The sequence below is a fragment of the Rhinolophus sinicus genome, linkage group LG01 (assembly GCF_036562045.2).
Source record: "Rhinolophus sinicus isolate RSC01 linkage group LG01, ASM3656204v1, whole genome shotgun sequence".
NCBI classification, from domain to species: Eukaryota; Metazoa; Chordata; class Mammalia; order Chiroptera; family Rhinolophidae; genus Rhinolophus; species Rhinolophus sinicus.
The window spans coordinates 80,698,687-80,725,650 of record NC_133751.1 but is presented as its reverse complement, the minus strand read 5'-3'; the positions used below and the strand labels follow the sequence as shown (position 1 = coordinate 80,725,650).

General features: G+C 35.4%; 2 protein-coding genes and 1 long non-coding RNA gene across 7 annotated transcripts; 1 reads left to right on the top strand and 2 right to left on the bottom strand.

The window, feature by feature from the left end:
• Positions 1–1,435: 1,435 nt before the first annotated feature.
• Positions 1,436–7,146, bottom strand: CLDND1 (claudin domain containing 1). Of its 2 annotated transcripts, XM_019756540.2 has the most exons (6): positions 6,993–7,097; positions 5,840–5,905; positions 5,320–5,626; positions 3,672–3,782; positions 2,109–2,246; positions 1,436–1,941 (listed from the first exon to the last, which is right to left on the bottom strand). In XM_019756540.2, the coding sequence occupies exons 3-6, from the start codon at positions 5,606–5,608 to the stop codon at positions 1,721–1,723; spliced, it is 759 nt and encodes a 252-aa protein (XP_019612099.1). In that variant the 5' UTR covers positions 5,609–5,626; positions 5,840–5,905; positions 6,993–7,097; the 3' UTR covers positions 1,436–1,720. The 2 variants fall into 2 exon arrangements, with proteins under 2 accessions (XP_019612099.1, XP_019612097.1); XM_019756538.2 differs by lacking the exon at positions 5,840–5,905 and having other exon boundaries at positions 6,993–7,146.
• On the top strand, positions 6,418–26,682 carry GPR15 (G protein-coupled receptor 15). Of its 3 annotated transcripts, none has more exons than XR_012496630.1 (3): positions 13,757–14,725; positions 20,949–21,056; positions 26,497–26,682. XR_012496630.1 is itself a non-coding variant. In XM_074333045.1 (2 exons), exon 2 carries the CDS (start codon positions 13,862–13,864, stop codon positions 14,951–14,953), a length of 1,092 nt encoding a protein of 363 aa, XP_074189146.1. In that variant the 5' UTR covers positions 6,418–6,612; positions 13,823–13,861; the 3' UTR covers positions 14,954–16,974. The 3 variants fall into 3 exon arrangements, 1 of the variants encoding a protein (XP_074189146.1); XR_012496629.1 differs by having other exon boundaries at positions 13,757–15,376; XM_074333045.1 differs by lacking the exons at positions 20,949–21,056; positions 26,497–26,682 and adding an exon at positions 6,418–6,612 and having other exon boundaries at positions 13,823–16,974.
• On the bottom strand, positions 7,864–13,917 carry LOC141571663 (uncharacterized). Of its 2 annotated transcripts, none has more exons than XR_012496637.1 (3): positions 13,837–13,917; positions 13,241–13,390; positions 7,864–7,962 (listed from the first exon to the last, which is right to left on the bottom strand). It is a non-coding gene; the product is annotated as an uncharacterized LOC141571663 (long non-coding RNA). The 2 variants fall into 2 exon arrangements; XR_012496635.1 differs by lacking the exon at positions 7,864–7,962 and adding an exon at positions 11,713–11,965.
• Positions 26,683–26,964: the final 282 nt, after the last annotated feature.

Genomic DNA, 26,964 nt, shown 5'->3' with positions numbered 1-26,964 from the left:
TGCCATTGCTCAATAATTTTAAAATCCCATTCCCCAAAGTGTTTTGTGTTTGTTCACTTAGCTTTTCTCCTGTCTACCTTCCAAAGGTGCTGAAGAGCAAGGAAACTCCAAGAGTTAGGAAGAGATATAAAACTGAACAACCAGCCATTTCATAGGCAATAATAAGCTGCAGAGTAATACTGGCCTTGGTGGAAGTCAGAATCTGACTTGAATATTTCTTTAATATAGAACACAAATATCCTTAGGTATTAAGTGACTTTATGAAAAATTAGCCACATTAAGTAGGACAGAGATCACAAAACTACTTTGAAAACATGTTTTAAAACTCTGAAACATACATAAAGAGTCTCTTATTTAACGGGGGAAAGGGGTTCCCACATTTTCCAGACGATAAAACAAAGACCCAAACACTAGACATAAAGATAAGCCTATAGAGCAACAATGCATTTTCCACAGAGAACTACAGAGATCCTCATTCAGAATTTTGTGCCTCTTTATCCTAAGGTATTGAGATTTAAACCAAGTCTCTCATTTTTCACTTTATTTTTTTAAAAAGACAGATTTAAAATATAAGAAATTACTAAGTTACATTTTAAAAAATCTGTCAAGTGCTACAGTAATGGAATAAATAAAATTTTTTAAAGTTCAATGTTTTTAGACATATTTATAAAAAAAAAAAATGACTGAATTAGATGATGTTAAATAATGTTGATACACACCAGGAAGGGATTTAGGCAAGGAAAGGCACATCATTTCACCACAAGAAATAAAGACCACAGTTGGAAGTTCATGACCAGCCAGGTCTTGTGGCAGTTTTCCTAATTCTGGGTGGTCATTATGGTGGAACATTCTTTATGGTACTTAGCTGGAATAAAGAGACAGCAGTTGGAGAATTTTATTCTGTGATCCTGATGTAGTATTAAAAAGAAAGCACTCTTAATAAGCCTGGTATGTGAAGACGGAAGGAGCAAAAATCCAAAACAGTTTGGTGGTACTGAAAATCCTACTGACATAATAGGGAGAGTTTTTCTTTAAAAAAAGTAAAATAAAGTTAATCTTCTTGTCTGGCTAAAGTGGAATTCTTGCAGTTCCAAACTTAAAATTTCAAGTAAATACTGTATTTTTCACTTCCTTTCTTGTAGACAGACACAGTATAAACAGCTGCCATATTTCATCTTGATGAAGGTATACGCCAATATTTAGGGAAAAAGATCTTAGATAATTTCCCTATTTTACATATTAATAGCTTGTCTTTGAAAATAGCACTATGACCTCTGGCTTACTGGCTATCTGTAACAGCAAAGTAAACATAAGTTTTGACAATGATGAGGTTTCACAACAAAAATAAAGTTTCTCGTTGAGTGAATACAGTTACTTTACTGAAAAGTCTAACAGACATAAGCTGAACTTGTTCTGGGTCAATTTCCCACTATCAGTTGTTGTTTTTTTCACAAATCTGTGCCAAGTGTCTACTCATTTCTTTCTTTCTAGACTCTGAGCCTAGATTAGTTTGAAATATGGAATCACTCAAGGAATCCATGTAAATCTTAGTGTTGTTAAAAAAACACACAACTGTGTGAATAAAAAAAAGGGATTTTCAGTATAAAATGATGTATCCACAAAAAAAAAATTAAAAACAATGCGGGGGGGGGGAAACAAGGGAAAATACTATTATTAAAAAATAATAAAAATGGCAATCATAAAGCAGGTAGCTTCCCACTTATGCCACGCGATATGCCTTCATTAAGGTGTACTCTTTCCGGTTGGTATGAGCTGCCCAGATGAAGAGAGCAGAAGCCATGAACTGTAAGGGAGCCGAGACGCAAGCCAGGCAGAAGGACCATCCGAATTCGCCAGACACATTCTTAGGCAGCTCTAGTTTCTGGTGGAGTAGTTCAATTCCAGCAATATAACAACTCACTGAGCCCAGTGTACACAGACCTTGGAAGAAAATTTAGAAAACAAAACAAAACATAGCTAGGTAAGAGCACCATAAGAGCTTTTCAGACAATGTGAAGAGTAGTAATATGTGAATGTTTAAAAATTACAACTCTTTGGTCTCTAGGGAGACAAGAAGATAAAAAGTTAAGCATAATGACAAGACCCACCTGCAAGGAGATGGAGAATGCCTGTGGCAATGGTGGGATACAGGCTTCGGCAGATACAAGCACAAAGTCCAATCAAAGCCCCAAAGCACATCAAACCTAGACTAACAAAAGGTAAAAGGAACTGGCAACGCCAAAGATCTGATTTTAAAAGAGAAAAAGAAAAAAAAGTTACCACGATTCCAGACAGTTTTCCGACACTGGCAATTTCTTTCATATTTTAATTAGATCTTTTCTCAAAAAAAGAGAAAGGAATATTGAGGTTTCTTTTCTAAAGCACATTGTTCAAAAGGATACTAACTTTGTTCTGATAAAAGTAAAAGGACACTAATAGTTAACAATTATGATCTCAGCAGGTCAGGGCTTACTATGTGTCAGGCACTGTTCTACAAACACTTTATGTATTAATCTTCCCAGTAGCCCTAGGAAGTAGGTACTATTATCTCCATTTTATAAATGAGGAAACTGAGGCAAAAGATATAAATAACTTGAAGAAAGTAACACAGTAGGTAGCAGAGCCAGCATTTGAAGCAAAACATTTGGTTCCACATACAAACAAATCTAAGTCCTTACAGGATTTCATAAGAGTAACAAGTCCATGAATAATGATGATTAAAAAAAAAAAAACCTCTTGAAATAATATACATAAAACACAAAGTAGAGGATCTGGTATATACTGAGTACTCAATAAATGGCAGTTTTAATTATACATTTCCTCAATAACATAGGAAGAAAGCTGATGATTTTACAAAGCATCCTACTCTACTTTTAAATTATTTTAATTATTATCAATGTATTAATATCAACTCCAAACCAAATCTACCTTCTAGTGCTGATTTTACTTTCTAAAACTACATACAAGTCTTTAACTTTCCCTCAAACTCTGTTAGTAATAAACTTCTTCCTATGCATTTATAATGCAAAATTGAATACTTGCCATTTATTCAGTGTTTCCTCTCATGACATGGTCATTCTTCCAGGCAAGCTCCAGTAAGTCTCTACAGACTGGAAACTAGGTCAAAATCTGAAGACAGTATTTCCTCGGTAGCCTGACCCTCAAGGAATAGAATGCTCCTAATCAATATTTCATTTATTTTTGACAGTTACACTTTTGTTACTACCACCTAAGACTGGATTAATACTTGTGGCAGACCTGACACTCAGTTAACTCATATAGAGCTTGCTGTCAGTCAACTGTTTTCCTATTTCCCTATCTGAACTCAGGTAGCTGAAGTGTTTAACTCAAACACAGGAATTTGTTATTTATCCCTATTAAATTTCCTCTTTAAATGGGCTCACTAATAACATCTTCTGAAGGGCTAGATTCTGTCATCCAATGCATTACATTCTGCCTCTCTCAACTTCCTATTTGCAATTTGGTTAAGTATGTACCTAACTTCTAAAATATGTTATCAACAGATCAGAGTTTGTTGGGATACTGTTAGAGATCTCATTTCAAGTTGACACAACGTACTTAACTCACCTTGTTCCAAAATCAGAGTGTGACAAAACACAAAATTATTTCCTATTTTCCCCCAATTGTACTGCTGACATCAAAGTACTCACAGGTCCGAAGTAGATCAATCCCGCTATTGTGGTTTCCAGGATCAACAAATTTCTCCATGAACTGCTCATTTAGTGTGAAACCCGTGCAATGTGTGACCATATCAAAGGATTCTGTAACAAGAATAACAATGATTGCTTGTTTTAATGAAAAATACTTAACAAAAATCTCTGAGTAGTTATTCTCTGAAACAGAAAGTGATATAGAAAGATGTTCCCAAAGGAAACAACAACCTCTTGGGCCCTGACATTCAGGATCAATGCCAAATGGGTATCAGTGGTTCTCAGAGGCAGGTTTAAGACATAGGCAAAAGAAAGAAAAAATGAAGTAGGAGCAGTAAAATTAATGAGAATAGATACAGAAAACTAGAAGGAGGAGGGGACAAAGACTGAAATAAATAGCAACTTCGATCTTCTCCTCTAACCTACTCCACAAGCCATTTTCCCCATCTCAGGTAATAACATTCCACCCTTCCAGTTCCTCAGATGAGAAATTTTAGTCATTCTTGCCCACGTGCATTCCATCAGGAAATCCTAGAGGCTCTACCTTCAAAATATATCTAGAATCCAGCAACTGCTCAGTACTACCACCCTGGTCTGAGTCACAATCATCTCTCACCTGAGTTACTGCATAAGCTTCCTAACTAGTCTCCTGACTTCCACCTTTGCCTGTGGCCTATATTCAACACATCAACCTAGGTTTCTGTATCATCCCCGGAATCATCCCGGCTCAAAGCCCCACAATGGCTCCATCAAATTGAAAGTAAAAACTAAACTCCTCATCATGCCTAGAGAATCCTGCATGATTTGTCCTACTCCTACTTCCAGAGTACGTATGTCTCTAACATAATATCCACTCGCCTTCCCTCTCCCTCCATTCCAGCCCAGTGGCTTCCTTGATGGTCCTTGAGTATTTCAGGCATGCTCCCAACATAGGGCCTTTGCAGTAGTTGTTCCTTCCAACCTCAAAGATTCCCTCTGCCTCCACAATTACCTATTTGGACAACACCTTCACCTATATCAAGTCTTACTCGTGGTGTCTTCTTATTAGAGCCTATCATGCCTATACTACTAAATATCATAACTTATGCCCACCAAGATCACCTTCCCTATGTATTTCCAAATCTCCTTTATTTTGCTGTATTTTATTATAGCACATATCATCTTCTAACATACTATATAATTATCTATTGTTTATACTGTTACACTGATGTTTATTGCCTGTCACCCCTTATTAGGATGTAAGGAGTTACGCAGGGGTGAGGATTTTTTTTTTTCTTGATGTATTCCAAGCTACTAGGCCCTAGAACACAGAGACATACAATAAATATTTATTGAATGAATGATAAATGGTTACTAAGATGCAAATATTGATTAAGAAAAAGGCTTTTAATGAATAATAAGAACAAAGATTTAAAACGGCTTTCCCAAGATAAGGACGGTTAACTCATCCAACCAATATTTATGAGCACAACGCTTAAGTCATTGGAAGTTGGGGGGAGATGATAAGGAGAGAAGAGACACGTAAGATTTATTTCTTTGGGGAGAGAAAGAACCCACAAACCTGCTTATACATAATTGGGCCATCATCACATCACTTTGTCTAGAGTTGAGTAGGTAAAAGACACAGAAATTTAAATAAGAGAAATACCTGTCCTTTCTCGTTGGCTATTCCAAGTGATTTGGGGTACAGTGATACACCGTCTCCACAATCCCACTGTGCCATTATATCGGAAAAGCGCATCATTGTAAGTCTTTTCATCTGCCTCATCACTAGCGAAGTCGCCCCAGACACTCTTGTTCAAATCACTGGAATTTTCTTGAACTGGACTTCGATATTCATACCAGAAGTCTGTGCCAATTGAGGCTGCCATGTAGATGGTGGAAATGAGGCTAAGCACACAAGCAATTACAAATGCTGTAGCAAAACGATTATCCATTCTGGCACTCAGACTGCTCTGTTTAAAAGTTGAAGAAAGGAGAAAAGTTAGACTTCAAGGACACATAAAGATTATTTTGAAATAAATTATCTCAAAAATCACTCTTTATTCTAGTCCTTTGGCTATTTAAAGTAATGCATAATCATTAAGGAATTTTTTTAAAAGCATGTTTTTAATTAAGTTCAAAACAAAACTCATTATCATGAAAGTACTTATTGAATGTTCACATACCCAGGATGCTACGGAGACAGAGGTCTTGTTCTCTAGTCTATCACCTGCACGCTAAAACAGACAACACTGAAAAGGACATACACATTACAGATACAAACAACAGACATGCCCGGAGTCAGCAATGTACTGTGCATAAATTTTTAATTACAGACTGAATTTTTATACAAGCTGCACAGCATTGTATTCTGGGTCTGAGTGTGAAAAGGGCATAGGAAAAGGAAGCGGAGGAAATCAGCTCCTCCCAGTTTCCTCAGAAGAGGGAAACCTTCCAAAACAAGGTTTAGAGTCAGGAGCTATATGGAAGACAGAGTTGAACGTGTTAACCCACAAAGAAAGGTTGTTCCGGGTGCACAGAATAGCAAAGAGAACAATAACATATAATACTAGATCTCAATCTGCCCCTTATCTATTAAAGCTAAGCCAAGCTTCTTGACGCAGCCAAATTCTTCGCTCCTATCTACTCTCCCCATTCCTTATACTTTTGAACCTCCTCATTTATAAACTAAATGATCTCTCCTCAGCCAGAGAAGAAAAAGGAATTAGGCAAAATATGAACACTCCCAAGGCGTGGACACGGGGTCAATGGCAGTAGTAAATGGCCGCAGTAAAATGACTCAAGGTGGATCAAGCTGAGTCAAATACTTCAAGTATATACCGTGACCGCACCACCTTACAAAGGAGCACGAAAACAGGCTCGCAAACTGAGGTTACTGAGTTTGGAAGATGGGAAGTGGCTCAGGAGCGATCAGGACAACGCAATAATCGATAACCTCGTAAATTGCATTTGTATCTTTAGTCTGTTTAATCCTCTTGCATCCTGGTGCTCTCAAATGACCTTTAAAAGTCCCGGCACCGGGAGCGGCGGTTCGCTCAGGCCGGATGCCTGGCGCTGTCACCTCCCGGGGCCGGGGGAGGTGGAGGCGGGCCGGGGCTTGGGTGGGGCAGCCCTGCACGGCCCCCAGGCCAGGGGTCCCTAAGTACCCAACCAGGCCCCTCCCTGACCACTCCGCCGAGGGAAAACCCCTGCCGCAACCCCGCAGCTCGGACCCGCCCAGCCCCAGCTGCGCACGGGGAGGAGACCTCTCCTCAAACCGCTGGAAACGTCGAACGGCTACACGACCCCCGCCCAGCGACAACTGGCCAGCTCACTCACCGCCCATCCTCCTGCTCCGCCGGTTTCACCCTCAAGCTCACACCACAGCACCCTACTCTCCCCGCGCCTCCTCTGACGCACTTCCCTGCAGAGCCCGCCCCCTCCATAACTCCCGCGCCTCCGCCTCCACCCCAGGCCTGGCCAAGGCCCGCGGCCGAGGGGACTTGTGGGAGTTGTAGGAGGGACCAAAGGGAAGCTGGAAGAGGCGGGGGACAGCATGCCTAGCGCCGCGCGCGGAGCATTGTGGGGGATGTAGTTCAGCTCCGGAGAGAAAGTCAGCGCGCAAAAGGAAGATCTGGACTGACGGATTCTCAAATTTTACGAAAGAAGGGACGATGGTCCACAGATAAGGCTAACTGTCTCCGGTCACCGTTAGTAATTGATTGCGACCTATATAACTCAGGTTTTACCGTTGGAAAGAGGAACAGGAAGACGCTACCTTAATTCACAGAAAAGGGAACTGAGCTCAGTGAATAACTTATAAAACTTGAATATTGGGGTGAACTGACTAGCTTTGTGACATTAGACAATTTATTTTACTTCTTCGTTTCAGTTTTATTTTCTCCAAATTATGGATATTTACAATAGCCCCTGTCCCAAGTGGTCATTGTGAGGATTAAATGAGAAAATGCATATAAAATGCCCAGCACAGGGGCTGGGGCATAGTAAACAATCATTAAATTATTGGTATTTGCAAATCTTGTTGAACATCTATAAGGTTTAAATAGAGTCAGTATATACAGCTTTTAAAAGCTCGATATCCTATGGAGGGTCGAAATAAACCATTTATAGATGTAGGTTTTGCTCATGTCAGCAGGTTTTACGAACCTCGGGATTAACTGCCAACTGGGTAGGAAAGATTTGCTAGGACCAGGTTTCAGGCATTCTTTAGCTCTCAGGAGATTCCCAGCCTGGGCTCATAACATACCTAAGTCTTCATGATTCAGGAGGTGGATATTTCTGGGTAGACCTGCAAAGGAGGATGACATTTTCATCAAGTCTGCAGAATGCCTTGAAAAGACACAAGATACATTTCACTCACCAGTTTAGTATTCATGTGGAATTGTCTGCGTGTTTGAAGTTGTGACCAGCCTACCCACTCAGCACAGAGGACTTGCACTGCCTCATTACATGCAGTACCACCAAGCACACGCTGTATTTCTTATTTATCGCTGCATCTTGAGTGTTATCTATTTATACTTGCTTTTTGTGTGGCTAAGCAAAGTAAATCCTTAATAAAATAATGAAGTTAAATTTCTGCTTCCACATCTTACTCTGCTGTTTGGAAAGCAACAGCTGGCCTGAAATATTTTCACAAAATGTTAAAAGATAATTTAGTACAACTGTGTACAGATTATGAAGTTTACATTTAAAAGCAAAGTTGAACTAGACCTCTGGCTTAAATTGCTAAAGGTGGCTCTAGTTTCAGCAGGATGGTGTTACAGTTACACTGCAGTTTAAATCAACCAATAACTGAAAATCTAGATATGCCGATATTATATCTTGTTTATATCATGTGCTTACAAAACAACTCTTCACATGAGAATTTCCTTCAATACCAAGTTCCCTAATCTACTTAAATATCACTTTTTAATTGCACATTTTTTAGGAACTAATGTTAAGCAAGATATGTTTACATTATGTTTTTCTCATATAGTTTTTTTCATGGTTGTTTTACCTGTGAATTTAGGAGTGCAAAAGGAGAAAAATAGAAACATAGCAAGCTCTGGGTTAATCACAACCATTGTATCAATTCATGGTAGAACAATGGCAAAATTAACCAAGGACAAGGCAAATCGAAAACTGCATCTAAAATGGCTCTTTCCTTTTAGCAATTCCTGTCAAGAGTTCCACAAACTATAGTTGTTTAGATGTTCTTGCTTCTGAAGGACAGTGAATGGACCATATGTAGAAAAGAAGTTTAAATTGTCCTCTATTTTAAAATCATCAGTGTGAGTCTTTGGTAGATGACCTCTTTCTGAGCTCCAGTGTCCTCATTGGTAAAATGGTTGTACTGGATGATCACTAATACCACTTGAAGCTCTAAAATTTTATGATTCATAATTCTGCTGGAAGAGGAATGTAACTTCAAAATATGGTTGTCATAGATCCACAGCATTAAAGTTTCCTTGGGGAATTCATGTATCCTACGTCTCCAGCAGAGGCAATGTACAAGAAGATAGAGATAGTCTGAAGTACAGATGGACAAAGGAAAAGGAGGAAGGCTGTATGCATTCTGATTAGAAAAAATACAGAAACACAAACTTTTGTTGTTTCAGTGATAAGCAGTAAGCATGGGAAATGGAAGCTGTCCAAGAAGTTTGCAAAAAGTTCCTATTTATTAGAAATGATTGAAAATTCAAACATAATTCAGTCCAGATCTACAAACACTTATTGACCACCTATTGTATGCCAAACACCGAGCTGGGTATCAGGGACACCAATATAAATAAACACAACTTTTGTTACACACACCCTAAATCAATTATTGTGAAAAAACCTAAGTATATATACCTAGAAGAGTACCATCACTGGTGTTTATATAAATATGGGGTACCAAGGGAAATTATCCATAAATGAAGTATGGGAGGACCCTGATAACAGCAAATACATGCCAACTTAATTTTGCATGATATATTATATTGCACTAAACTCTCCAAGGAATAGAATTGTCAGAATAAAAAAAAGTCATAGTTTTGAGAGTATGAATCAATCTCTTTAACTGGACTATTTAAATGGTTATACACTTTATAATACTCAAGTAAGAAACGGACAAGAATGTTTATTTTCTAACAAATGAACATATCACTGAGAAGTTTATGAAAAACAATTTGATGTTTGCCATTTATTCTAGGACACATCATTAGAGCATACATGAACAGAGATTTCTTTCATCTATGTTATATGCTACATAATCTGATAAGTCCTTTTGTAATATGGGGACCAGAGTGGTTGACAGAAAAGCAGAAGTAATATACCACAATGCCAGTTGGGGTGGCTGTATTCACACAAAACCTTCAGCCCACCTGTAAAGCAAAGGCTGCAAGTCACAACTATGGCTGCATGATAGATAATAATAGATTCACTTGAGCAGATGTCTCCGTGGACAAAACTTAACTCCCTCCCCATCTTGAACATCTAACTCAATTCTGAACATATCTCAGAAACTGGGACACAGAATAGGGAGACCCCAGAAGTCTAAATTAATTTCTAAAAGTTTGTGAGATCCAGGCTAAAAGACTTCTAAGAAGTTTAAATTTAGAGATGATTTTAAACCTTTTTTTAAAAAAAGATAGCCAAAATAATAAAGCATAACATATAAAGATGGTTAAGATAAATAAATTAGAACAGTGATTCTAAACTTTACTATGTATAAGAATAACCTCGGATGTTTATTAAATATAAAGTCCTAGACTCTACTCCTAGTGATTCTGATTCAATACATCTGGGACCAGGCTTAGAAAGCCGCAGTTTCGTAGGTACCCCAGGTGACTCTAATGTGGGTAATATGGTCTGGCACCTACAGGTTCAAAACAATGGTTTCCAGAGTCCAAAAAAGACCATAAGTTAGAGGCCAGTGGAGATATAATGGATGGTCTTTCCCTTCAAGTTGCTCATGATCAGCTCAGGAGATCAGACACCAAAACTAATCACGTAAAATGAGGTAATAAGTAATTTATAAGTAGTATTGTATCAGGTCTTAGAGAACACAAAGGTGGAAGCAATTATCTCTGCCAGGCATGTAGGAGGAAAGTTGAGCATTTTCATCTGGGAAAACTGTTCTTGACATAGCATGCATGCTGTAATTCAGTTACTAATATTTACATCTTACTCTTTTTTATCACCCTGTTAGTACTGCCTTTTCATATGCTTATGGTATTCAGTGTTGTTTTTGAGTTTTGGTTTATGTGTAATTGGTTATTTTATTGTTAGTATCCTCATGTTTATTTCAAAGAACACTGAAAGTTCTGAAAATGACCATTGCACCCAAGCTTATTTAGAATGATGACCTCCCCTACTTTACCTAGTCAGCTTTTATTGTGGGCTCTTTCTTATAATAGCTTTGTATTTTTTGAGTTATTAAAAGCCCAGTACTATGCTATTTATTCCCTCGTTTGGCTCAAAACACTTTGTTTTCTAACTTGGGTCCCAAGAAACTGTCGATCCACGTTCGGTATTTTCATATTACATCATTCTACCACTAATTGCTATATTTCTTTATTATCATAAAGAAAATCATTTGTCTCCAGCTGCTTTAAAGCTTACTGAGGAAATCAGATTTATTTGAGATAATCTACATCAGCAGGTCACCAATTTTGAATGCTGAAAGAAAATTTAAGGCCTACAGAATAAATGTGTGACCAGATGTTTTCCTCTAGTGTATGAGCATGAACTCTTTTCTATTTTATGTGGAATTCTTGAGACATCTAAAAAAAATTTCTTAAATATGTGAGGCTCAGAATCAATCTTATCTTCTCAAATGCCAAAAGAACTTCTGTTTGCAGAATGCACAATTCTAATGGTACAATTAAAATACAATTACAAATACAGTAAATATATATGTACATATATATACTTTACAATCATATATATAATTGGTACTTTAATATACACAAACACATATGGATAGTGTTTGAATATTCTACATTCACCCAATCAGTCTTTTTCAAGTAAATATTGTTCTACTTCAAAACTATTCAACAAAATTAATTATTCTATTAAATATTTAAGGCTTACCCAGTAAGAAAGACTGCTATCCCAGAAATGTCAATGAATTAGTTTCTTTCATCCGCAGCCTGTACTTAGTAGGGGGGGATGCCCCCCCTCAGAGCAGCCAGAGACACAGAAGAAGGCAGACCCAGGCCCTTAAACCAACTCCCAAGAGACTTCCTGGGGCTGCGCCAGATCAGGGAAGCCCTCATCTTTCCCTGACCTCGACTCACATGCCTGACTGAGGTGACATTAGAACAAATCTGGAAAAAGAGAGAAGGAGGGAATATAGCAGGCAGCGTCATTCTTTTCAACATATTAATTACAGAAGAAATAAAAATTCAGTAGAAGGGACTTCAAATGTTTAACAATCGTATTTTCATCTACAGGCATACATTCTTCCATGCAATAGTAATATTAACCTGAAACTGTAATTTTGGTGATGAAATGAGATGGAGGGAAAGAGAGAATAGAGTGAGAGAAGCTTGAGCCACTTTAGCCAGTACAGAATTGAAATGAATAGCGATAGTTTCAGAATTTGTTGTATTTTATATGGTTTTCCTAATATGAAAGAAGACAGGGGGTAGCAGATTGGCTCAGTTGGTTGGAACACAGTGCTCACAACACCAGCGTCGCCAGTTCGATTCCCACATGGGTCAGTGAACTGTGCCCTCCACAACTAGATTGAAAATAGCGACTTGACTTGGAGTTGAGCTGCATCCTCCACAACTAGATTGAAAACAGCGACTCGACTTGGAGCTAATGGGTTCTGGAAAAACACACTGTTCCCCAATATTCTCTAATAAAAATTTTAAAAAAGAAAAAAGAAAGAAAGAGGACTGATATATGATAGGATCCTGTCGACGTTAGCCTATTTCTCAGGTATTTTGAATGAACCCCAAATCTTCCTTTTATAGTGCCTATACTGACAACTCCTTTATAATGTCATTTTATATGGGTCTGTGTTGCCAGGTCAATAATTCCAAAAGTGCAGTTCTCTGATATGTGGAAGTACTTAAGGAAAAGTCATAGCTCAACAGCTAAAAAATTACTGCTATGAAGGTGAGGTGTAAAGAAGAGAGGGGATCTATATTCTAATGAAGGATAGTTATTTGAGGGTTAGTAGAGAGAAAATCTCCTAATCAATGATGTTAACTCTAACAAAAGGAATTTCATTGATTGAATTACAATAACAGATAAGGAGGTAAAAATAGCAATTTGTGATTTTTAAACATGTGTTTGTAAGCTACAAAAAAATCAACAATGCCTGCAGTTAAATGCCCATGAATTCGCTCTCTCTAATTATACTGAACAACAGAAACAAGAGTTTTTCTAATGAATTCAAATAAACTAACATTTCCAAATTACCTACTATATGCAAGGTGCTGTGCTAATTATAGTGGAAATCTCTTTCAAATAATAATAGAAGCACAAGATGTGGTCTCAGCCTTTTGAGGATGTTTTAAAAACATACTGAATAAGACAGGATTGACTCCATATGAACTAAAAGAACCAAATAAATGGGGAAAATCTCATACCTGAAGTGGAATTATGATGTTTGCCAGAGATGTGGACTGGTATGATTTGGGAAATTTTTAGTTCACTCTTTATGCGATGAAAGACTATTTTCTTCACACTTCCCGAATGATGTAAATAAAAAGAGTATCTTCATCATCATTGCCTTAAATCTAAAAGTAAAACAGTACCCTATATGTGAAGCAGAAGGCTAGAGCAAAAGGATTCTCACTGTCAGAAAAGCACACGATGTCTTTAAGGTAGGTAAGGAAAAAAAGTTGATCTATTTCCTAATTTATGGATTTAAAGAAACATATTGAATATCTTGAAGAAACAAGTCAAAAAGCACCTCAGTTTCCTAGGCAAATGCAAATAAAGAAAACCACAACCACAACCACCCAACACCAATCAGGGTGGTGTTCCTGGCGGGCCCTTTCTGAAGACTGGTAGAAACTGCTTTTTTAAATTTTTTTTTTAATGTCTGTTTTTATGCTTGTCCCAAGATCTTTTAAGGGAGGGAGGAGGGGGGGAAGGGGGAGGCAAGGTAGGCACTGTATAAAAGAAGCTGCCTTGAGATTTCTAAAATTCATACAAAAACTTCCTAGGTAAGGAAACTTACCAGATTTGGCACCTGATCTTTGGTGATGGACCCAGATGGACCAGAAGCAACCTCAGTTTATTTGGATTATTTCTATGTTACGAGCCAAAATCCTGATGCTGAGGAGACCCACTCCCCTGCTCCTTATACATCAGTCTTTCTTCCCGTATTTTACACAGCCGTGTTCCTGATTGGAATGCTGGGGAACCTCGTCCTCATGAGTGCGTTGCATTTCAAACAGGGCAGCCGAAGACTGATCGACATCTTTATCATAAACTTGGCTGCCTCCGACTTTATTTTCCTGGTCACATTGCCTCTCTGGGTGGATAAAGAAGCGTCATTAGGACTGTGGAGAACGGGCTCTTTCCTGTGCAAAGGCAGCTCCTACATGATCTCAGTCAACATGCACTGCAGTGTCTTCTTGCTCACTTGCATGAGTGTTGACCGCTACCTGGCCATCGTGTATCCCACCGTATCCAGGAGATTCAGAAGGAGAGACTGTGCATACAGAGTCTGTGCCAGTGTCTGGTTTATCTCCTGCCTCCTGGGGTTGCCTACTCTTCTGTCCAGGGAGCTCACCCTGATTAATGATCAGCCATACTGTGCAGAGAAGAGGGCCACTTCAACTAAACTGACTTGGGCCCTGGTGACCTTAATTTTTACCTTTTTTGCCCCTTTGGTGAGCATTGTGACTTGCTACTGTTGCATTACAAGGAAGCTGTGTGTCCATTACCAGCAGTCGGGAAAGCATAACAAAAAGCTGAAGAAATCCATGAAGATCATCTTTATTGTTGTGGCAGCCTTTGTCTTCTCCTGGCTTCCCTTTAATACTTTCAAGCTCCTGGCCATTGTCTCTGGGTTGCAGCAAGAACTCTACTTTTCCTCAGCGCTTCTGCAGCTGGGCATGGAGGTGAGTGGGCCCTTAGCGTTTGCCAACAGCTGTGTCAACCCGTTCATTTACTATATCTTTGACAGCTACATCCGCAGGGCTGTTGTGCGCTGCTGGTGCCCTTGCCTGAAGAACTATGACTTTGGGAGCAGCACCGAGACATCTGATAGTCACCTCACTAAGGCTCTCTCCAACTTCATTCATACAGAGGATTTTGCCAGAAGGAGAAAGAGATCTGTGTCACTCTAAAACGGTGACATTTCAAGCTCTGTTGGTGGGTTGGAAAGTTAATTTGGGTCAGCGACAAGGAAGAAAGCAAACTATTGCTGGAAGTATTCGTATTGCTTCATAAATACAAGGAGGAGTTAATTTTAAAAGAGAGGACTGAAAAGTCCCTGTGTTTGTGGCTATAATTGGCCATATGTTGTTTTTGTAGCTGAATGGCCTTATTTGACCCTTGCCAATTAAGTTCACTGGGCAAAATACAACTCCTATAGGTCCTTGAACTTCGAGATAAAGGCTCCTGCTTGGACCAGATCCTTTCTTTATGATTGTTAATGCACAATCAGGCACTTTCCTCTCTCAAGAACCATGGTAACTTGATCCACACCAGCCTTCATACTGGGCTCCAAATTGGACTACATTTTAAAGGACTCTACCCACTTTCATCTGGTGAGAAATGTGGTGATAATACAAGTAGCAAAAAATATACCTCTGCTCTGTAATTAATTGTTACTGAGTAGCGAAGTGAGGTTCTGGCCTTGATCTTTTAACATTTTGTATGGTGATTCTTACCATCTTCCAACATTGTCTTTCACCTTATGCCATTCACAGTAACTTTGGACTGGCAAAAAGATCATGGGGACAAAATCATTTTGTATTGTATTTATGATTTTGGACTTTCTTTATCACCTGGTCTTCTATTATATTTTAACAAGAAAGCATAGGGCAAGTTTTGACCTTTATTTTCCTTATATTGGTAAAAATGTATCTCATTATAATGATGTAGCAATTACTTTTCAATAGTTTTACTATGCTCTTTTGTTTTCATTGCCTTGTAAATTAGGATATGACTTTTCTTTAATTACATTTTTAATTACTCAGCTATCTAGTTAGCAAATGAAAATGTTACTACTAGTATAATTAGAGGTCATCAAATGCTTAGCTATGCCCTCGTACAGACTATCATTTTGTATTTTAATTAAAATGTTAGTGCCACACATTCCCCATAACATCATTTGCTCAGGGTATATACTTTCAAGATTTGATCCAGTAATATTAGGAAGGTAGAATGCTCTGTATTCAGCTGAAGTGAAAAATCCGTAACAAAGGTGATACTGGTATTTTATATAGTTTTCCAAACCCAGAGACCTTCTTCAATTCCTTCACCCAATACATATTTATTGAGTTACCTAATATTCCTTTTAAAGAGTTTGAAGTGAAAAAACTGTAATTAGCAGTAAACACAAAAGGATTTGCAGCAGCAAACATACTACTGTAGACATCTTTTGATTCAAGAGAAAGTGGGGTATGTTTTTACACTAACTGTTAACTCAAATGAATTACTATTTTACTTCTAACTATTAGGTTTGAAAATCAGAGAAAGCTTAGAATTTTTTTCAGAGACTAAGTAATTCAAGTTCATTCTGTGTATCTGTCACATTAGGAGAAATCTCAATTATCAGGCATCTTCTTATACTCCATTTAGAAGTTGAAAATATAGTTTTGTTTTAAAAATTGGTTAATTTGTTAATTTCTCTTAAAGTTTTATTAAATAAAAATATGTCTTTATATAAGTATTCTTCTACGTTCTACTAATTTCCATCAAAACATTAATATTAATATTTAAGCCTTTTAGTAATTTATCGTATATACAGAAAAAAATTCCTGTAAATCATAAGAAATAAAGCTTCTTAGAATACTTTAAAACAATTCCAAACAATTAAATAGACTTCCAAAGGTTAAGCAAACACAAAATATAGAAGGTAAAAGAGATTCACTTTTTTATAACAAATCAACAAAAGCACTATTACTAATCATGAAAATCATTGTCTTTGAGAAATGCTACCTTTAAAAAAGAGCCCAATCACTCAGCTAAGGTATTTGTTATGAAATGAGAAAACCTATGTTACTGGGTTTAACTTCATCCTTAATGTTGGGATATTGAGCAAATCATTTTAATATTTCATATTTAAATATAACTGGTAATATCTATGTCTATAGAATTCTCAAGATTGTGTAAGAATAATAAATATAAAGGTTTTTAAAAAATTGAGTAAAAGATTATTATATGAAGCTATTGTGTTTCTATTATTAATTATTAAATGTTGTTTAAAATTTTCAAAACTAAAATATCAAATAACAATCACTCTCCTTTAATCAATATCAAGAATGTGTCTTACTTCTGTTTCATCTCTTTAGTTTTGCTGGGAATATTTAAAATAACATTGAAAAAAATTACTGTTGTACTTTTTAATACTTTAAATAGACAAGCTAATTTAATCCCTTAAAAAAATTAGTGTATTTTATGTTCATAATGTACCACAGATAGAAGAAAAAATAGACACAATTTTACATATAGCATAACTCTCATAGAAAAAAGTTCAAAACTTGATTAAGCTGGTACGTTACTGTGTCATATATGGATTCCTCTAGTATGAAATGGAATTTACATTATAATAGCATTAAAAGTTTTATTATACATTGTTTGGTTAGGTCTCATTTTGCATATTTTTAAACCATAATATTTCCACATTTTTAATATGAACAAATTCTATCTATATACATATGTAGATATAGATATATCTAGAAACAGACGTAAATTTGTAACTTTTCAAGGTTTTTGTTATCTCAAACTACTCTGAGGGCTACTTTGTGGTAACTTGATGTCATTCTAGAACAAATTGACACAGATTGCCACCAATTTCTAGAAAATTAATCTGACACCCTAACATAATCATGCCCTGCTGGTTATATCCAAAGTTAGAAAAGCAAAATAAAATTTAATAAGAGTAAATCTATAAAGAAATCACTGCAGATTAACATTACTCATTGTCATTTGGTTAAGTAGTCTGAAGTTATTGCCAGGATTCACTAATATAAAAGGATAGTAATCTCCCAAGCATTTCTCAAGTAATTTTTCTTGAGTTTACCACAGAAAAGCTCTTCAATAAAACCTGAGTAAGATGTCTGATAACTTATACTTAATTTTAAAATAGGTACCCTCAAGGCGTACACATTCACAAACATACATTTACTCCATTTGAGCGAAACGTAAAAATTAAAACTAACCTGATATTCCTGGGAGTACATTAATTTGTCCACTCTAACGTCAAAATCACCTCTGAGTGAGAATAACACTACGTGAGAATAACAGACTTAAAACGAAGCTATGTGCGTGACTGAGAGTAGACTATTACTAGAGGTTACGAGTTAATTTTTAAATAGATGAAGAAATGACAGTATGATAGTAAGCTGAGTGAAAGAAATCTTCCTCTATGATTCATCTTGAGTCCTCAAATCATTCACTATTCCCTGTAGCGATCTCAGAGGTGAGAAATGACTTGTCAAATATGTATGCCACAAAGAACAGTAAGCCACAGTTTTCCTGCAGAGCTCATTCACTAAAGTCAAGCAATATTACAAGAATTACTCATTTATTTCTAAAAGAACCACTGGTGTTGCCTGCTAGCAAAGTAATGCCTCTGGTCTCATAAGAGAGAGACATGCCATCTAGAGAAAAAGCAGGAAGGTAATTCTAACTATTAGAATATTATTACCTTTGGCCTTCCACAGAGGTTGGTACGGATTGGATTGTCCCTGGCAAATGCCTGTTCTTAGCGTAAGTTCTTTTCTTAGAGTCAACATCCTTTGTTTTTACCAATTCTGTAAGTAAACAATTATGACTAGACTTTACATATAAGTATACAGGGAAAAACAACAGTACCAGTGACCTGATGTTATACTACAGATGTAAAAATCTACCTTAGGATGAATTACTCTCGTCTCTCCCTATCTTTGTCATTTTCTTAATAGAGCTATATTTCCTAAATGGGTTTGATAACTGGGAATTGCATCCTAAGATTAACCTACAGCATTAAAAAAACAAAGAAAAACCTACTTTAAGTATCCAATGTGTCAAATTGTTAGTAAAGTGAAGGTTCTTATCACAAGTTAAATCATAGTGAAATATAAACTCATATGAAATGTCCATTTATTAATCTAAGTGGAGGGAAGTATTCTGCTAGTTGGCAAACACTATTAAACTAAAAAAAATTGGTTTATGTATATGAGTACCAAATTTCTAAGATACAAAGAAACTATAAAATTACAGTGGAACTTTTTTGAGTTGACCACATGTGGTTAAGTTTCATTGTGGTTAACTTAGGCAAGTGGTCCATTTAAAGGATTCATGATGTGATGTTTATATTATATTATTTTTATAATGGTCTACAGACCTAGTAAAGGATATCATCAATCTGATATTATTCAGTGGTTTTCTTATTTGTGAATTAAGATTTAATAATTAGCTAGTTTCCTATCACTTTTTTTTTAATTAGTTTCAGGTGCACAAGACAAAGCAAAACTTAGACGTTTATCATTTATATCCCTCACACTGTGTGAACCCCCCTCCCCCCTCCTATCACTTTTATGCTAACAAAAGTTAGGCTTCATCTATAAGGACTTCATGTTTGTCAGCATTGATGGGAAATTTAACATTTCTATCTGCTAGCTCCTATCAGTTCTGATTAGAAAGATGTCATTTTAATATTACTATTAGTGCAAAATGAAAGATAAAAGGTTCTCCTGTTAGAATACTATGTGATCTAAATTTTATAAATGTACCTCCCATTTGTTCTTAATTATGCACAAAGCAAAAGATATAGCTCTTCTTGTGATGTTCTTAGATCAAATATAATTTTATGCATCAAAAATTATATGTGACTAAAGACTATTTTTAATTTAAAATTTTTTTTCTGTGGCAGTCTTCAGCAAGCAACTCTGCTCTTTTCCTTATAGGGTATAGACAGTAATTATGTATTAAAAATATATTAACTATTTAAGTACAGTATTTAAGAACTATCTTTTGCAAAACTTTCACAAATCCCTAAATTTACAAATTCCAGTATAGCATGTATTTTGCTCCATACAAGTTTAGTAAAGTGTAACCTCTTCAGTGGTATTGCATGTGTAGAAAATAAAGCAGAATTGAGATATTAATCCTGGGTGTTTGACCTGGCCAACTAGTTAAGTCATTCATTCCTTACTGCATCATAGGTCAGTGGTTTAATTTTATACCTTATATGCCACATACCTGTGGAGTTCCTTGAAAATAGTCAATATTTCAAACATCAAACTAAGAATGCAATGTGTCTAATATACACAATGCACTATGACAACCATAAACTTATTATTATAACTGATGGATTTGTTATTACTGATGGATTCTAAAGATTCTACTGCAGTCACTCACTCACAAAATACAAAAACACACAGTATATAAGTGCAACTGTAAGCATCTACTGAATCTTCTTGCTAATATTCAGACTAAATGTATTCTTGACAAAATACAAGAAAGGGTGAAAAAGCAAAGAAAAATATAATAAATACAAAATTCAAAATAAAATGACACATATAAGTATAAATATATCTCAGCATTTTCAATAAAAATATAAATGGATTAAAATTCCCTATTCAAAGGTTGAACAAGTAGCCCATTCCACAATCAACTACTCTCTCTATATATGGCACTAGACTCTGTAGGCTTTTAAAAGGTAGATGTAGAACTTGTTTCTTCGTGAAGTTTACTGTACCCAGAGTTACTTATTTTTTGAACCAAAGAATGAAGTACTAAAACCCAAGAAGAGCTTGATACATAAAAATAAAATTACAAGTCAAATCATTTTTCTTTGATCTTTTCCAATACTTAGGGGAAAGCCCATACTTAGTCTACATACAACTCACCTCATGTAACTGCCATTTTGATATGGTTGTTGCCTAGATATTGTCACATTTCCTTAAAGAAATGTTCACATTGTCATCCCCAAATGGAAATACTTTCATTGTCCTTAAAGATTATTAGGTGTAAAAAATTATTTTAAACACAAGAACACATTTTGGAGAGTATGAGGTTTAAATTTATTTTCAAATGACAAAATAAACAAGATATGCAAAGTAGATTGCTCTATTCGAACCTTGCCCAAAGACAGTGATTTAATAAGATGCCCTCTCACCTTCAATTTAGACCAAAAGCAAAACTGACAACTCAGGTGGAGAAGTGGTAAATGAGAAATGAAACTTGGCCTGTGGTTTCATGTTTAAAGCAAAAAATACCGATTCAGAGGAATTGAAGGTAGGTGGAAACGGCTACTATATTTCTAATGAAAAGATGTTCATGCAGTGCAGACCTGACTTGTGTGCGTTAATAAAAATAGTATAAAATTAGGAAAGTAATAAAGAATTGAATAAAGTCAATGCAGCCCTGCATACCGTGTTTCCCGGAAAATAAAACCTAATAAAAAAATAAGCCCTAGCATGATTTTTCAGGAGGACATCCCCTGAACATAAGCCCTAATGCATCTTTTGGAGCAAAACTTAATATAAGACCCAGTCTTATTTTCAGGGAAACACGGTAACATACAGTCTTTAGAACTAATTCAATTAATTAATTAATTAATTTCAAAACATAATAATTTCACTTTTATAACTCAAACATAGAAAAATACTTCCAATAAACTTATGAAAATATTTAGCATGATAATCAAAGACGGCCAAATTAAAATAACAAAATACAATTTTTACCTATTAAATTAGCAAAGATTTAAACATTAAATATTAATGTTGACCAGGATTAGATGTGTGGAGTGTCAGGAGACTTCTTGGATGATTGAGTATAATTTGACTGAGCTTTCTAGAGGAATTTAGAAATATACATGAAAAGCAATTTCATTTCTAGGATTTTATCCTAGTATGTAATTATGGCCACATGCAAAGATATACGTACATGCATTTTTATTACAGCATTGTTTGCAAAAGTGGAAAAGTGAAAACAACCTAAATGTCCACTAATAGAAAATTGACTGAATAAATTAAGGTTCCTATACATCCTTACAATGGAAGAATATGTAGCCTTTAAAAATACTATACCATGTACTGACAGGAAAAGTATCTTCATAATAAATTAAATAAAATTAAGTTAAAAAGCAGATTATAAAGCAGAATCTATAGGATAATCACATGTCTGTGACGATTTCATTCATGTAAGAATACAAAAATGCCAGAACCCTTAAACAGCAAAATGTTTATCACTAGGTAGTAAGGTTAAAAGTGAGTTTTATTTTATTATTACCTGTATTTTCCAAAAATAATGTGCATTAATTTTGTAGTAAGAAAAAAGCTGTACTTTTAAATGAAGCACAAAAGATAAAAATAGTAGCTAAATATATTGTAAAACATTAATTCCGAATCATAGGTCCTCTTCGTGGTACTTACAGAAGGTACCAGTTCTTCATGGTACTTACTGTATTTCTGATTTCTCAGTGAGTATAACCCTTACAATGGCTTGAGCCCTTTCCTAATAATCATCTGATTCTTTTTATGATGGCCTTTCTATTACCTGTACAGCATCTGATTCCCTAAGAGCAGCAATTTCAAAACTGGTATACATTAAAAATCTTTAAGTGGTGATGAGGGGTTGACCAGGGGTTGACTATTCCAACATTCAAGCAAGGCCCCATCTTGCTGTGCCCTTCCTTAGCACAGCAGCTATTGCAATCTGCATATGTAATCATTTAGTGGCCTGTCCCACAGCTAGGGAGAGAGCTCCCTGGTAGAGAAGGGAAGAGTCATGTTTTCATTTCTGTATATCCACGTCCTTGTTCCAAATCAGGCATGTGTGATTGTTGAATTAAACTGAACATGCTAGAAATGTTACACCCCTGGCTAAAATTAAAATGAAGAAATTTTATAAATGTTCAGTATTCAAATTGTGTATTTCTGTTTTTGGTTTTAATGTGTTTTAACTAGTGGGGGGCTAGAAATCTATACTAATCATACTTCATTTCGGAACAGTGATCTTGCTACTTTCTTTTAAATGTTTTCTTAATTTAAGTATAGTTGTTACACAATATTACCTTAGTTTCAGGGGTACAATATAGTCATTTGACATTTATGTATCTCACGATGTGATCACTACATTAAGTCTAGTAATCATCTGTCACTGCGCAGTTATCACAATATTACTGACTATAGTCCCCTTCATCTTTTTCAATCATCCCCCCAAACTCCTTCTCTCTGGCAACCATCAGTTTGATCTCTGTTTCTACAAGTCTGTTTTTGTTTTGCTTTTTCAGACTCCACATATAAGTGGAATCATATGGTACTTGTCTTTCTTTGTCTGACTTATTTCACTTAGCATAATACCCTCTAACTCCATGCTGTTGTAATAAATGAATTCAGTAAAGTAGCAGGATACAAAATTAATATGCAGAAATTCATTGCATTTTTATACACAAATAATGAACAATCAGAAGAAGAAATTAAGAAAACTATCTTGTTTATAATAGATCAAAAAGAATAAAATATCTAAGAATAAATTTAACCCAGGAAGTGAAAGACCTGTACTGTGAAAACTATAAGACACTGAAGCAAGAAATTGAAGACGACACAAATAAATAGAAGGATATACTGTGCTCATGGATTGGAAGGATTAATATAACTAAATTGTCCATACTACTCAAAGCAATCTACAGATTCAATGCAATACCCATCAAAATACCAGTGACAGTCTTCTCAAAATTAGAAAAACTAATACTAAAATTTATATGGACCCACAACAGCCTCCAAACTGCCAAAGCAATCCTGAGAAAAAAGAACAAAGTCAGAGGTATCATGCGTCCTGACATCAAACTACTACAAAGCTACAATAATCAAAACAGCATGGTACAGACAATGAAGCAATGAAGCAGAATAGAGAGCTCAGAAATAAACCCTCACTTAAGGGTCAATTAATCTATGACAAAGGAGGAAAGAATATACTATGAAGAAATGATCGTCTCTGCAATACGTGGTGCTGGGAAAAACAGAAAATTTTACTCTTTATGTAATTCTAGCTATACTATGATTAGAAATATAAGTGGTGCAGTAACTTTTACTTGATTCCTAGTCAGCTCTTTTTCTCTGTGCCATTGATTTCCTACTTACACGGAAGATTTTTCTTAATGTAAATCCAATATGATTTGTAATAAAAAATAGTGATTTCCAATCATAAACATGTGATAGTCAAGAGTTCTTTTAGCTACTGCCAGAATATTATGTCTTTTCACAAACTCCAAGCCTATATTCCACATTAGATAACAAGTAATTTACATGACTGCATTTTTGAGAGGAAGTCAGAACAGTGTTATGGATTAAATAATTGGTTGGAAGACAAACTGCATATAAAGTATAAAAAACACTACACCAGTTAATAGTCTCTTTCTGGCATTGCCTGAAAAGAGCAGCGCTAACTCAAACACGATGACATAAAATGTTTAAATCATCAGTTTATAATATTCATTATGATATAGCTGCTGCCACTAGTAGGGTAGTATAATTTTGTGGCTAAAGAACACCGACCTGGAATTTGCTATTTATTATTTATGGAGGGTGAATAAGTACCTTAACTTTCCTGAGTCTATTTCTGTCTATTTCTGTCTACAGTTATACTTGACTTAGACAGTGGCAGCTCTAATTAATTGAAGTGAGAGTGTCAGGAATTTGACACAGTATCTGGTACATTTTAAGAGCTTGATAATTGATAGTTGAGAAACAATTCCATTTTCTAGGTGAAAAAATAGGATTCAAAGAAATCAGATTTCACATAATCCTAATGAACTGAAAAAATTCTGGTTTCAATTAAACCCAGGCCTATGTGATTCCAAAGCTCATGCTTTTTTCACTTTACCACAGTGTTTCTCTGCTTCCCAGATTCTTTAATAGATTTTGTTAACCCCACAACATTCCCTTGTTTTTGTTTATACTCTCTTTCTCTCTCTCCCTCCAATAATTTTCAAATTCAAACTATATTTCTTATTTTTTTCCAATGCAAATATCTCAAATCACCAAACCCTTTGCCTATTCATGACTAACATAAAGAAAATGTTGCTAGAGGGAGGAGGAAGTCCATTTTATTGAAAATACAATTGTTTCGAAAGAAGGATGTTTTCTTGTAACATGTTTCCCTGTAACATAACCTCTTAATTGTGACCTATCAGAAATGATGTCGTCCATCCCTTCCGGTGGTCACTAAAAATCTTTATCTAGACAATCAAATGTACGTTGCATTTAAAAAATGGACAGTTTTCTATTTCACTCACCCTCACACCCAATCCCACATTAAAGGATAGTAGCATCTATGACAGGGGCCCCCACAGGAAAACTTTTTTTTAGAAAAAGCATGTACATACTAAGTAAGAATTATAGTCTCATTTTCTTTATCCCTCAAAATTTTTCTAGTCACAGACATCTTATACTACACCTATAGCAAGAAGAAAAAGTAAATCTAATGCTAAAGCTCACCCAACAGACGGTGTGCCTATGGACTATGCAACCTAAACTGGCATTAGAAGCTTAAACTACCATCTTTCTTTTACGTGCTGTTATGACAAGAAGCTGTGCGGTCTGTGTGCAAAAGAAATTCAATAGATTACTTTCAGGAACTTCATTACACTTTTCAAAAAGCATATTTGTATAATTGACTTCCTAATTATAACAGTGATTCCCAAATTTGAGCAACATAGTGGTTTTAAACCACTATGTTTATCAAATTAAGAACATTATAAAGTATCCCAAACATAAAGTAAAAACATGATTTAAATTTACTTTAAATAAATAATATTTTCCATTCATCATTTTTAGGTGGGGGAGTTAAGAATCTTATGATATAAAATGATAATAAGTTTAATGATTACTAACTCACAATAGGAGAAAAGGAAACATAATTTTTAAGAATAAGAGGGCATGGTATTCAAGTATGAAGCCTGTTATTTATTTTTTAACATCAAAGAATAATTACTTAAGCTTGCTTTATTTAGGGAGTGCATTAAAATGTTAACAATAGTTGTTTTGGGTGGTAGAACCAAAAATTAATTTCACTTAATTTTAATTTATTTTTCTACTTTTATGAGTACTTTACATTTTCTATAATGAATATATTTTTTTCTTTTTTGAACTTTAAAATAAAAGATGCTGAAATAAATGTCACATGTGGCATAAAACATGTATTAATATTTCAGTACAATCTTGTCTCATCCTCTAAAGACAAAGTTGGAATTTTTTAAATGTCATGTTCAATTTTAAATTTAAAACCCAAAAATTTGGGATGATTTAACTTTGGAGAAATCCTTATCAAATTAAAAATCAAGTCATATTTGAATACAGAAGGTCATTGTTTGGTTCAAAGCTTCCAATTTACTTTTACTAAACTGATTTATCCATTAAGTCAAAGATCAGACTAATTTGTGTATATATAGTTGCAGTTTTTATTTTATTTTTAAATATTTCAACTTTTCAATTAATTACAAATTAATTGGTTGGAATAGGATAATAGTTGACTATGAGTTTTACCATTTATTCTAAATGCTCTATCTAAAATATTCATAAATAATACATTTCTAGAAAAGTACAAATATTTCTGAGTGAAAATTTTCTAAAATAAAACTGATGAATTTTTATTTGCATAGTCATATGAAAAAGAATGTTGACTTTTAATGTGTTTTTTCCTTTCACCTTAATTTACCTTGAAAATTTTCTAGCTTTGAGGATGTCTGAGGATTGTTCACTCAACTCTCAAGGAAGCAGAACCACTGGCCTGATGTCAATTTTCAAGTGTAACAGTACAGCTCTAGAGCCAAGAAAATTGTACAGGGCAGATGACTTGTAATAAGTATCTACAATTCTCATTGCAATAATTTTTAATGGAGATTAAAAATAAAAATACACATTTACTGAGTATTCATTCAGTATCAAGGAACTGTCAGATGGTTTACATATATTATTATACCTAATTTAATCCATAAACCAATCTGTGAAAAGACCTACCAAGTCCTCCTTCCTTCCCTCTTTTTCCATAGGTGTCAGACTTTCATCTCAGTCTGAGGGTCTCTCCCCACCATCTCTAGCTCCCTCTCCCAATAAATCTCTTGCCTACTCCCATGTTGAGGTCTGTTTCTCTGCAAACCTGAAATAACACATGAAGAAAAAACAATTTTTTTTTCTGAGAG

What these genes read in the sequence shown, in the direction of transcription:
- CLDND1 (XM_019756538.2), bottom strand. Translation starts at nt 5,608, where the DNA reads ATGGATAATCGTTTTGCTACAGCATTTGTAATTGCTTGTGTGCTTAGC. An exon ending in TAGCCAACGAGAAAGGACAG is followed by an intron (nt 3,783 to 5,319) that starts GTATTTCTCTTA and finishes TTCTTGTTACAG; the next exon opens with AATCCTTTGATATGGTCACA. An exon ending in CATTCTCCATCTCCTTGCAG is followed by an intron (nt 1,942 to 2,108) that starts GTGGGTCTTGTC and finishes TTTTCTTCCAAG; the next exon opens with GTCTGTGTACACTGGGCTCA.
- GPR15 (XM_074333045.1), top strand. Translation starts at nt 13,862, where the DNA reads ATGGACCCAGATGGACCAGAAGCAACCTCAGTTTATTTGGATTATTTC.